We start from the raw sequence: 14,369 nt of genomic DNA, 5'->3' as shown, positions 1-14,369 counted from the left end.
ACTAGGAAACCATCTATGGGTGGGTGGTTGGTTTTACAGTTGTGTCACGAACTGTACGTATAACAGTAAACACTTACTTTCACAGTGAATTGCAGGGCTGTCTTCCAGTCGTTTCCGACAGACATTGCAAAATTTTCGTTTAAAGTGCCCAGGCTCAGACCAGCAGTGGGCAACCGGGTTCTGGAAAACAGAAACAAATATATTATTAACTAAATAACTGGGTTGAGAAAATACACATAATTAAACAACCAGAACTTTGTGAAAAATAGGAAATGTATCAAGTTAAACAACCTCGTTGTGAAATATAGAAAATAGACGTAAGTAAACAACCAGGACCTTCTGAAAATATAATGAAGTAAATAATTAGGTTATCAAAATACACATAATTAAACAATGACGACTTTGTGAAAAATAGAAAAAGTATCAAGTTAATAAACCTCGTTGTGACTTTGTGAAAAATAGAAAATATATCAAGTTAAACAACCTCGTGAAATATAGAAAATAGATGTAAGTAAAGAAACAGGACCTTCTGAAAATATAATGAACTAAATAACTGGGTAAAGAAAATACACATAATTAAACAACCAGGACTTTGTGAAAAATAGAAAATGTATCAACCTTTTTGTGAAATAACGAAAAAACACATAAATAAACAACCAGGACCTTCTGAAAACTAGAAAATATAATTAACTAAATAACTGGGTTCTGAAAATACACATAATTAAATACTCCAGGCTACAGATCTTCAAAGCCATCTTAGTGCTATGTTATCATAAAAATGTCTTAAGCTATAATGTCACTACAACTCTATATATAGCCTACAACAGTTTTACTATACCGTAGCACTAAGATTAGAAAATTCTATTTCTCCTGTAACACTTCTAAAATAACATTTTAATTAAGTTTTTAGTAAATCACAGTACTAAAGTCGCCTCCATTGGTAATATGACGTGATCATGTTTTTAGTAAATCACAGTACTAAAGTCGCATCCATCGGTAATATGACGTGATCATGTTTTTAGTAAATCACAGTACTAAAGTCGCCTCCATCGGTAATATGACGTGATCATGTTTTTAGTAAATCACAGTACTAAAGTCGCATCCATCGGTAATATGACGTGATCATGTTTTTAGTAAATCACAGTACTAAAGTCGCATCCATCGGTAATATGACGTGATCATGTTTTTAGTAAATCACAGTACTAAAGTCGCATCCATCGGTAATATGACGTGATCATGTTTTTAGTAAATCACAGTACTAAAGTCACCGCCATCGGTAATATGACGTGATCATGTTTTTAGTAAATCACAGTACTAAAGTCGCATCCATCGGTAATATGACGTGATCATGTTTTTAGTAAATCACAGTACTAAAGTCACCGCCATCGGTAATATGACGTGATCATGTTTTTAGTAAATCACAGTACTAAAGTCGCATCCATCGGTAATATGACGTGATCATGTTTAGCACAAATTAGTTTGATGTCACCCATTCTTGTGAAAATGTTACGCTCAGGTATCCAGGTCTTGTTGGCTTGTAAACAAATGACCCATTGATAGCAACACATTATTACCTAGACACCTTACAAATTTGCATATACCTTTAAATTTGCATACCATTATTACACGGGTTAATACACTAAATTATCACATGTGTTTATGACATGGATATCATGGGTACGTTATAGGATAAACTTAATTAAATAACACCAACAGAGTTTTGTAAATGCACGTAATTAAACAGCTAGAACAAATATTATGTAATTAAATAACCATGTGAGTGATTTCTTTGGAGCAATTCTACCCCTATCTAATGATTTACTTTTTATTAATGTCAGTGGCTGGACATCACAAGGTGAAATTCACTTTATGTACAGTGTTCAGAAGCAACACAGGAATGTGAACTTGTATCCTGCAAACACTGTTTCTGTTGGCAGATTGTGATGACTGAGTAAAGCAAAGTCATAGATGTATACTAGCAGATTATCACTTTTGATGTCATGCATATGACCTACCATGCATAGCTACATGTATTACAAAATAGCCAATCGTATAATGTAGCTGAAATAACAAGAATAACAGCTTTCCACCTTAAATTTTATGGACTGCAGGACAAAAAGAAGAAGAAAAAAGTTAATGATATAGGATATTAGTTATTCTTTATATATATTTTACTGATTTACATGACACATTTGTTAACCAGACCTTCTTCCCCTCATCCCCACATGTATGGTTAGTAATAACAGTTAGTGCAATGTACATATACATACAATGTACTATTAGTACTAACAATTATTACAATGTACATCTATGTTCTCTGTGCCATCACATGTACATGTACATACAATGTACTATTAGTACTAACAATTATTACAATGTACATCTATGTTCCCTGTACCATCACATGAACACACAATGTACTGTTGGTACTAACAATTATTACAATATACATCTATGTTCTCTGTACCATCACATGTACTACAATGTACTGTTAGTACTAACATTTAGTACAGTGTACATCTATGTTCTCTGTACCCATCACATGTACATACAATGTACTGTTGGTACTAACATTTAGTACAGTGTACATCTATGTTCTCTCTACAATCACATGTACATACAATGTACTGTTGGTACTAACAATTATTACAGTGTACATCTATGTTCTCTGTAAACCATCACATGTACATACAATGTACTGTTGGTACTAACAATTATTACAATGTACATCTATGTTCTCTGTAAACCATCACATGTACATACAATGTACTGTTGGTACTAACAATTATTACAGTGTACATCTATGTTCTCTGTGCCATCACATGTACATACAATGTACTGTTGGTACTAACAATTATTACAGTGTACATCTATGTTCTCTGTGCCATCACATGTACATACAATGTACTGTTGGTACTAACAATTATTACAGTGTACATCTATGTTCTCTGTGCCATCACATGTACATACAATGTACTGTTGGTACTAACAATTATTACAATGTACATCTATGTTCTCTGTGCCATCACATGTACATACAATGTACTGTTGGTACTAACAATTATTACAGTGTACATCTATGTTCTCTGTGCCATCACATGTACATACAATGTACTGTTGGTACTAACAATTATTACAATGTACATCTATGTTCTCTGTAAACCATCACATGTACATACAATGTACTGTTGGTACTAACAATTATTACAGTGTACATCTATGTTCTCTGTGCCATCACATGTACATACAATGTACTGTTGGTACTAACAATTATTACAATGTACATCTATGTTCTCTGTAAACCATCAGATGTACACACAATGTACTGTTGGTACTAACAATTATTACAATGTACATCTATGTTCTCTGTGCCATCACATGTACATACAATGTACTGTTGGTACTAACAATTATTACAATGTACATCTATGTTCTCTGTGCCATCACATGTACATACAATGTACTGTTGGTACTAACAATTATTACAATGTACATCTATGTTCTCTGTGCCATCACATGTACACACAATGTACTGTTGGTACTAACAATTATTACAATGTACATCTATGTTCCCTGTGCCATCACATGTACATACAATGTACTGTTGGTACTAACAATTATTACAATGTACATCTATGTTCCCTGTGCCATCACATGTACACACAATGTACTGTTGGTACTAACAATTATTACAATGTACATCTATGTTCTCTGTAAACCATCACATGTACACACAATGTACTGTTGGTACTAACAATTATTACAATGTATATCTATGTTCTCTGTGCCATCACATGTACATACAATGTACTGTTGGCCGTGCCTGATGACAAACTGCTGCAAAAAGCGCCCTCTCTCTCTGTGGCGCGCGCGGTGGCCATCCCTCGTTTGGAGGTCAGCGCTGGCGATCGATAGCATGAGTACAAATGACCAGACCTGTTTCCTTTGCTAACAAGCGCACTGGATTTATTGATTTCTCCCCTGTTTTCTCCACACTGTGGCCACTGCTATTTTTGGACGCGTGTATTCATAATGAGAACATACTGCACACTGCTGCCTGCCTCGCTCTTCTCAAGCAGGCTGTGCACCGCTTTCTGGGAGGGGGAGGGAGGGTGGGGCAGGGTGAGGCTCAGAGCAGGGGATTTGGAGTAGTGGTTCGTTAAGAATGTTGGTGTGATATAATTATGTGTGAAGCTTATTTTACAGAACGCAGTTGCAGTGGGTTCTGGGAGGGGCTGAGAAACCAATAACATACTGCACAGTGTGATCTGCCTGTCTCTTCTCAAACAGGCTGTACACCCAGTTTTAGGAGGGGCAGGGGCAGGGGTAAGGGCAGGGGTAGGGCATTAATGGTAGTTATTCATTATGAGTGTAGGTGTGATATCTATGTGAAGCCTATTTCACAGAACAGAGTTGCAGTGGGTTCTGGGAGGGGCTGAGAAACCGATAACATACTGCACAGTGTTGTCTGCCTGTCTCTTCTCAAACTGGCTGTCCACCAGTTTTTGGGAGGAGCAGGGGTAGGGCATTTATGGTAGTTATTTGTTATGAGTGTAGGTGTGATATACATGTAAGGCATATTTTGAGAACAGGAGATGAGAACACTGTTGCAGTGGGTTCTGGGAGACTACAGAAACCGATAACATGCTGCACAGCTCTGTCTACCTGATTCTTCTAAAACAGGTTGTGCACCATGTTTTTTAAGGAGGGGCAAGGATGTGGTGCTGCCAAGGGTAAGGTATTTGTAGCAGTTGTTCATTATGATTGTAGGTGTGACATATATGTACAGCAAATTTCAGAACAGGAGTCGCATAGTGTCTGAGGAAGGAAAGGAAGGAAATGTTTTATTTAACGACGCACCCAACACATTTTATTTACGGTTACATGGCGTCGGGCATATGGTTAAGGACCACACAGATATAAAGCGAGGAAACCCACTGTCGCCACTTCATGGGCTACTCTTTTTGATTAGCAGCAAGGGATCTTTTATATGCACCATACCATAGACAGGATAGCACATACCACGGCCTTTGATGTACCAGTCGTAGTGCACTGGCTAGAGCGAAAATAGTGTCTTAGGAGGGTTCTGTGAGGGACAGAGAACCCAGTAACATACTGACTCTTCTTAAACAGGCTGTGCAGGTTTTGAGGGTGGGACAGGGTGGGGTGCGGTTGAAAGTAAAGGGAAAATTTTAGAATCATAATCGTTGGATATAAGGCTATGTTTTGATATTAGGCATATTTTAAGAACAAGAGTTGCGCTAAAACAGAACATATTCAGACCAATCTAATTAAAATTAGCTCCACTATTACATGTGGATCTAACACCAGCCAGTTGGAGCTCATGTCCACCAATCTAATTAAAATTAGCTCCACTATTGCATGTGGATCTAACACCAGCCAGTTGGAGCTCATGTCCACCAATCTAATTAAAATTAGCTCCACTATTACATGTGGATCTAACACCAGCTAGTTGGAGCTCATGTCCACCCAATCTAATTAAAATTAGCTCCACTATTACATGTGGATCTAACACCAGCCAGTTGAGTTCATGTCCACCAATCAAAACCTTACTTGCAGAATCATGCCAGTGATTTAAACATAATTTGAAAACATTCCTAATTATTCTGAGGGTATATTTCGTGTGAATTACGAATGCCTTAAAACATGTAAAACTGAAGACTGATTTAGTTTGGGTTTTTTTTTTATAAATAAATAAATAATTTTTAATGTAAAATTGAAGACTGATAATCCACCCCGTATGTATTGGTATGGTTCGCTGTACTGCGGCCACTAAAATAGACTCGCCCGATATTTTTAGAATTTGTATGCTCCCAAATAACGTTATAAAAGGCGAAATGTGATTGGTCAATATTTAAATTACTATTACAGACGAAATGTTACTTGGACATTGGAGACTACGCAGTGTTGTTAGCAGTCTGATTAAAATTAGTTCTACTGGTCTAAATAAGGCATTCGTAATTCACATGAAACATATTGTATACCCTCAGGATAATTTGGAATGTTTTCAAGTTATTTTTAAATCACTGGCATGATTCTGCAAGTAAGGTTTTGATTGGTGGACATGAGTTCCAACTGGCTGGTGTTAGATCCACATGTAATAGTGGAGCTAATTTTAATTAGATTGTATTCAGACTGGCTGTGCACCATTTTTTTGGAGGGGCAGACATAGGGAGTGCAAGGGTGTAGAAATGAAAAATATTCAACTAGCCTGCTGGACCAGAACCAACTAGAATATACTAGCCCACCAGAATTTCTACTAGTTGGCCAGTCTATAGAACAATATATTATTAACAATGTTATACAGTGTCTTCACTTCAAATGATATACATGTATAATAATAATAATAAAATAAAAAATATTTATAGAAGGTAGCTCAGTTAGTTCTAGACTATTATCCCTTGGGGACTTCTTACTAATTATAACAATAATAATAATAATAATCAAAGATATATAGATATATTGACAAAACCTTATTAAGAACACTTGGTAAATGATCAACATCATGTGGCAAACAAAATAAAAACGACAGATGGACCGTCAGACTGGTAGTTGCAATTGTGAACTCATCCGTCAGAATTTGTACTCGCATATGGTGAGTGGGCAAGTACTTTCTGCAGCCCTGGGAGTGGCTGAGAGTAGGGGATTTCTAGCAGTGGTTCATTATGAGTGTAGGGGTGATGTGCATGCACAGGTAGAGTACATTGTGAGAACATGAATTGCAGAGTGTCTTGGGAGAGAGTCAGAAAGACTCATTTGTTTACATTTATCATAGTTTCACTCCCAATAGCTGATGTATTTTTGCATGCTGGGGTGTCGTTAAACATTCATTCATTCATTCATTCAGAAAGACCAAGAACGTACTACTGCACTGTGTTGCCCGTCTCACTCTTCTCAAACAGCTTGTACACTGGTTTTGGGAGAGGAGTAGCAGGGGTGGGATTTATGGTTGTGGTTCATTAATTTATTAAGAGTGTAGGTGTCATAGAAAGACCCATTTGTTTGCATTGCCATAGTTTGACACCCAATAGCCGATGTATTTTTCGTGCTGGGGTGTCGTTAAACATTCCTTCATTCATTCAGAAAGACCAAGAACATACTGCCTCACTCTTCTCAAACAGCCTGTACACTGGTTTTGGGAGGGGTGTGGTAGGGGTGGGGCATGTCTGAGGAAAAAGGATTTATGGTTGTGGTTATACACGTGGGTAAAAAGTGACAAGGAATTGCAGCTGATTCTGGGAGGAACATACTGCATAGTGTTGTCTGCCTGACTGTAAACAGGCTGTGCATCATGTTTGGGGAGGGGTAGGAGTTGGGAGCGGCTCAGAGTAGAGGGTTTGTGGTAGCAGTTCATTAAAAGTGTAGGTGTGATTTACATGTAAAGCATATATAGAAAGCAGAGTTGTAGGGTCTCCACGAGTATTCGGCCACAGGCCGAGTCTAGCAAGACTCGAGTCCTATGAACAACTCGAGTACCCGTTCAAGGAAGAGCACTCTCATTTAATTCCATTTTTTACATCATTTTGCCACATGCTTGCCACCGGTTACATTATAGGGTTATGAGTGGAATGTGTGGAATGCAACACAATGACATGATTTGGAATCCATCTTCAGCGCTGGAATTAAGATGCATAAAGCTATTTCACTTTATTTCCAAGACTCATTATCATCTAGTGTAAGTATCTGGTACTCGGGTCTGGGTCGAATTTGACTCAAGTACTCAGTCCAATATTTTGGACTCATGGAGGCCCTACTAAGTTGCAATGGGTTCTGGGAGGTGCAGACAGAATAAGAACGAACTGCATCATTTTTGGGATGGGCAGGGCACAGCTGACATTAGAGAGAGATTTTTTTTAGAATCACTGGATATAAAGCTAGGTCTTAATATTACGCACATTTTGAGAACAGGAGTTGCAGTGGGTTCTGGCAGGGGCAGAGAAAGTGAGAACATACTCAAACAGGCTGTACACAATATCTGGGAGGGACAGACATAGGGTGCGGCTGAGAGTAGAGAATTAGTAGTAGTGGTTCATTATGAGTGTAGGTATGATATACATGTATGTAAACATATTTTGAGAACAGAGTCAGAACAGGAGTTGCAGTTGGTCCTGGGAGGTGCAGAGAGACATAGAACATACTGCAGTTTTCTTTGCCCGTCTCTTCTCAAGGTAGTACTGAACCAAATAATTCTGGCTGGGTCAAAGTTCGAGGTGCACCCAATTTCTAATAGAGAAGTTAACACCACAAGTCCTATGACTGGTGATAAATGTGAGTGTGTTGGTTGTAAAAAAAAATTTAGTTCCATCTGGGCAAAACAATTTATTTGGTTTTATTTTATCTAGTACCACTGTGTCAAGTAACCTTGTGCTTGAAACATGTATGGGGTACCTGTAAAGAAAAGGTACCCAAAGTTTGTGCGTTTCTGATTCACTTTAAGGGTGAGGGGTGGTAGTATTTATATTTATGGTGATTATGTCGACTGTTACGCTGCAGGTAGGAGTTTTAGTCACATATGTTACTACTGTCGTCTGGGGACGCTTGATGCACGGTCTGTCTAGGATTGATTCCCAATGGTGAACCCATTAGGCTATTTCTCGTTCCAGCCAGTGCTCCATGACTGAGTAACAAAGGCCGTGGTATGTAATATCCTGTCTGTGAGATGATGCATATAAAAGATCCCTTGCTGCTAATCGAAAAGAGTACGGTAGTCCATGAAGTGGCAACAGCAGGTTTCCTCTCTCAATACCTGTGTGGTCCTTAACCATATGTCTGATGCCATATAACTGTAAATAAAATGTGTTGAGTGCATCATTAAATAAATATTTCCTTCCTTCCTTCCTTCCTATTGTCGTCTATGGGATTTGATTTGGTAGTATACACCCTCAAACAGGTTGTGCACCATGTTTGGGAGGGGCAGGAACAGGAAGATATTTAGAATCACTGGATATAAGGTTAGGTCATGATATTACACATACTAGTATTTTTCAAACAGGATGTACTATGGGTTCTGGGTGGGGCAGGGAGACTTGCAATGAGGCAGGGCTTCTAGATTATGGTAGCCCCACTCCCATGGCTAGTGATATTCAGTGTTGGGCTAGTAAACAACTATTATAACTAGCCCGACGTCTAGTGGAGAAGAAAAAAACCTTGTCAAATGCTGCATTTACATAGTTTTTAAATATGAATATCCTGCCCCCTCTTTCCACCCCAATCTAAGGATTTTTAAGCTCTGTCTCCCTCTTTAGATGACATATCTGATTATTACTATTAGTAAAATTGTATTTATTTAAAGTAGGGCTAGTGAATTTTTAATCATGGCTAGTACATTTTTAAAATCACTGATTTCATGGCTAGTGGATTTTTATAAAATTCTAGAAGCTCTGAATGAAGGCAGGTTTCTAGGAATTGCATTTGATTAAATAACGTGAAACAGTTCCGATGTTTAGAGAAGAGGCTGCTCAGTTTTTGTAAGGGGCTGAAGCAAGTAGGTTGTTAGGGGAGACAGGGGTCTGAGGCTGGAAGAAGTAACAGATTTTAGTATAAGTGATGCACAGGAGAAAAAAGTATATCTGCCAGAGTGAAATATAAATTTCTTGAAGCCACCATGTTATTCAACAGGAGTAGAGTGCTAAGGTGCTTGTCTGATGAACAGTCACCCTAGGAGTGATGGCTGTTAGTGAACAAGGCTATTTCTTGTTCCAGACATTGCTCCATGACTGATGTTACAAAGAACGTGGCTTTCCTCTCTCATCATCTGTGTGTTCCTAAACCCTACGTCCACTGACATATAACCGGATATACAAATGTGTTGTATGCATCATCTGTGTGTTCCTAAACCCTACGTCCACAGATATATAACCGGATATACAAATGTGCTGTATGCATCATCTGTGTGTTCCTAAACCCTACGTCCAGACATATAACCGGATATACAAATGTGTTGTATGCATCATCTGTGTGTTCCTAAACCCTACGTCCACAGACATATAACCGGATATACAAATGTGTTGTATGCATCATCTGTGTGTTCCTAAACCCTACGTCCACAGACATATAAACGGATATACAAATGTGTTGTATGCATCATCTGTGTGTTCCTAAACCCTACGTCCACTGACATATAACTGGATATACAAATGTGTTGTATGCATCATCTGTGTGTTCCTAAACCCTACGTCCACAGACATATAACTGGATATACAAATGTGTTGTATGCATCATCTGTGTGTTCCTAAACCCTACGTCCACAGACATATAAACGGATATACAAATGTGTTGTATGCATCATCTGTGTGTTCCTAAACCCTACGTCCACAGACATATAACTGGATATACAAATGTGTTGTATGCATCATCTGTGTGTTCCTAAACCCTACGTCCACAGACATATAACTGGATATACAAATGTGTTGTATGCATCATTAAATAGACCATTCCTTCCTTGTTCTTCCAAGTTGGGACACGAGACGTAGCCCAGCCGGTACAGCACCCGCCTGATGCACTGTCAGTCTGCGATTGTTCTCCATCAGTGGACCTATTGGACTAGTTCTCGTTCCAGCCAGTGCACCACGACTGGTTTATCAAAGGCTGTGGTATGTGTTATCCTGTCGGTGTGATGGTGCAGGTGTGGCAGATGATATTTTAGTAATATTACAGTATTTGACCAGAAATAAGCCCAGGGGGCCAAGACTACTCATTGTGAGCTTAGCATGGGGTGGGCTTATTCCCAGACAAGGGGCCAGTTTTGTTGGAAAAAAAATTAATAATAATAATTAAAATAAATAACAATACTTAAATGAACTAGGAAGAAAACAAAAAACGTTCAGTAGCACATCTATTAATTAGTGTTCCATTTGTTATTAATAAATAATAATTGTTTATTAATTAAATTGTGTTTTTCTTACTAGTATCTAATTATCAGAAACACACCTTCTATGTTACAATTACTTACCAGTGCTGTTTATTTACATCCAAAATTTAATGCTGAGAAGACTTAAAACAACAGCAATTAACAACAAACTCAAAGAATTGTCAATCTAAGATCATTGTTCTTAGCCAATCAGAATAAGGTATTTGCTTAATTAGCATTAACTGCGGACCCAGTGTGGTGGTAAAAATAGACATTGGTTTTTAGTTCATACTTGGGTTTGGATACTTCAGAGAAATACTGCAGGCATGAAATTGAAAACAATGTTACACACTGTTATTGTTAGACTGCTAAATCTCACTGGTGGTAAAATATTGTGTTACATTTGTGTTTAATTATCTGCAGGAGGCATGACCTTTTAAATGAACTTTGAGCAAACTTGCAATTTCATGTTATTTATAAGGTGACGAAGTTGGGGGTGGGCTTATTTACGAATGAGGGCCTAATTTCTTAAATGCTATCAAAACGGAGGGGGCTTATTCAAAGACATGGGCTTATTTCCGGTCAAATACGGTAAGTGTATATAGTTTGCTATTTTTAATATTATGTTTTAGGTATTTGTCAGATATAGTTGTCTGCAAAATAGTATTTATTTTAATAGTTTTCTTAGTCAGGTTTCCTTTATCTGATTGGATAATAGCACTGCACGCTTTTCATGATCACAAATCACATTGACAGCAGACATGATGGACATGAGATTGTGACAGGACAATTACATTTACAGGTACAAATTAGTTTAATAGTTTTAGTTAAACATTATTAAAACAACAAATATAATATAATATAGTTATGTAGAAATTAATCATTACAAGTAAATGGTGTTTAAATTATTTTGATAATTTAATTATTATTGTGTAAAGTTTTGTGAGTAACTATTAACTAATTGTTAAATGTTTAAATAGTTTCTAAAAGTAATCTTAACAACATATAATATTAATTATTTAGCTTAAAGGTTATATTTTAAGCTTAGGTTTGTATTTTAGGCATTTATCCATTTTTAAGATTTCCAATAATATTTATTAATTTATATCAATGGGTGTATGCGGTGTGAATGTTTTATGTTTTGTTTGTAATGAGGTAATGCTTAATAACTCATATTAGGTATTTAGTTATATTTATATCAATGGGTGTATGCGGTGTGAATGTTTTATGTTTTGTTTGTAATGAGGTAATGCTTAATAACTCATATTAGGTATTTAGTTATATTTATATCAATGGGTGTATGCGGTGTGAATGTTTTATGTTTTGTTTGTAATGAGGTAATGCTTAATAACTCATATTAGGTATTTAGTTATATTTATATCAATGGGTGTATGCGGTGTGAATGTTTTATGTTTTGTTTGTAATGAGGTAATGCTTAATAACTCATATTAGGTATTTAGTTATATTTTATTATATCAATGGGTGTATGCGGTGTGAATGTTTTATGTTTTGTTTGTAATGAAGTAATGCTTAATAACTCATATTAGGTATTTAGTTATATTTATATCAATGGGTGTATGCGGTGTGAATGTTTTATGTTTTGTTTGTAATGAGGTAATGCTTAATAACTCATATTAGGTATTTAGTTATATTTATATCAATGGGTGTATGCGGTGTGAATGTTTTATGTTTTGTTTGTAATGAGGTAATGCTTAATAACTCATATTAGGTATTTAGTTATATTTTATTATTCCCCAGGTTTTGACAGTAGTGCCAACTCACTTGTGAAATCATTGTGGTGCGCCCGTGTACCACATACAGGGTATGGAATAGTGATGATTTATTGTCAAACATGAATTCAATACCGTATTAATATTTAATGTCATTATATTGTAATTGTAATATTTAATAGAGTAAAGTGTTTATTTTCTCACAACATATTCACTTGTAATTTATTTACATCTAATTAGGGTAATATATTCATTTAATGCTAACCATTTACTTTAGTGGTTATCTCCCTTGAAATAGTATTTTTTATCATCTATAGGTGTGAACCAGAAAAAGTTAACTATGGATTGTAATATTTTTATGATGATGATTTATCTTTTTATTATGATGAATTGAAGATTTGGAAAATATTTGTATAACCAACTTATAATGAATTGTTATTATATACTGTGTATTTTTAATCTTGCAGGGTGTTGTTTGTCATTGACACATGATTCTCCCACGAGAGTAAAACGTTTTCCAAACGAGACGTGTTGTTGTTGTTCAATACATGGACCCTGTTACACATATAAAATATTCCTGGCTGCTAATGGAAAAATATAGCAGGTTTCCTCTCTAAGACTATCCGTCAAAATTACCAAATGTTTGACATCCAATATATACTCTTCAAAAGAAGAAACGCAAAACCACATTGTCGTAACATTTGGAGAATTGATTTAATTATTGAATGGTGAGTCCGATAATTACCAAATGTTGCAGGATTGTTCACAATTCACTCTAGTCCATTGTGAGTAAGTGATAGGACACACCACCAAGGTCAAGGTCATCTGGAGTCAATACCGGGTGTGGCCTCCGCGTGTGTTGACAACTGCCTGGCACCGCCTGCCCATTGAAGCAACCAGAGTACGGATGACTTCCCGGGGGATGGTGGCCCACTCGGCCTGCAAGGCTGCTGCCAGCTCGGGCAGGGTCTGGGGCTGTGGTTGTCGCTGTCGGAGGCGTCGGTCCAACTCGTCCCATAGATGCTCAATTGGGTTCAAATCCGGTGATGTCGATGGCCAAGGAAGGACATTAATGTTGTTGTTCTGTAGGAAAGCCGTTGTGAGACGTGCTGTGTGAGGCCTGGCGTTGTCATGTTGGAACACTGCGTTGGCGTTGGCCATAACTGGAACGATGTGTGGCCGGAGGATCTGGTCAATGTAGCCCTGTGCATTCAGGTTGCCCTGCACGTGGACCAGGTCAGTTCTGCCAGTGTGTGAGATGGCTGCCCACACCATGACACTACCCCCGCCGAATCTGTCCACTTCCTGCACGCAGTTTGCCGCATAACGTTCACCACGACGCCTATACACGCGACATCTTCCATCATGACGTCGGAGCAGAAATCAGGACTCGTCACTGAACCACACCTGTCTCCATCGCAGTTGAGGCCATTGTCGATGAATCTGGCACCACTGCAGTCGGAGTCGACGGTGTTGTGGTGTTAAGATGACACCTCGAACTGGACGTCTGGCACGAATTCCTACCTCACGTAGGCGGTTCCGTACGGTCTGGTCGGATATCCTGCGCAAACCTGGTATTGCTGTGGCTGTGGAGGTGGCAGTAGTCAATCGTTCCCGAAGGTGGCGTACCCGGATGTAGCGGTCCTGCCCGGGGGTAGTGACCCGTGGTCGACCGGATCTAGGGAGGTCACGTGTTGATCCATGTTGCTGGTAACGGTCCCACAGTCTGGAGATGGTGCTTGGGGACACATGGAATGCCCTGGCAACGG

At 37.9% G+C, this 14,369-nt stretch overlaps 1 protein-coding gene across 1 annotated transcript in view; it reads right to left on the bottom strand.

Annotated features, from left to right (window-relative positions):
- Positions 1-14,369, bottom strand: part of LOC121377232 (diacylglycerol kinase theta-like) — a 114,493-nt gene that overhangs the window by 63,761 nt on the left and 36,363 nt on the right. Inside the window, exon 3 of the mRNA XM_041505141.1 lies at positions 78-180. Within this exon, the coding sequence (XP_041361075.1) occupies positions 78-180 (103 nt within the window). The remainder of the gene's footprint in view (positions 1-77; positions 181-14,369) is intronic.

Source organism: Gigantopelta aegis, chromosome 7 (assembly GCF_016097555.1).
Source record: "Gigantopelta aegis isolate Gae_Host chromosome 7, Gae_host_genome, whole genome shotgun sequence".
NCBI classification, from domain to species: domain Eukaryota; kingdom Metazoa; phylum Mollusca; class Gastropoda; order Neomphalida; family Peltospiridae; genus Gigantopelta; species Gigantopelta aegis.
Note: the sequence above shows the minus strand (reverse complement) of the source record. Positions and strands in the feature narration are given on the sequence as shown.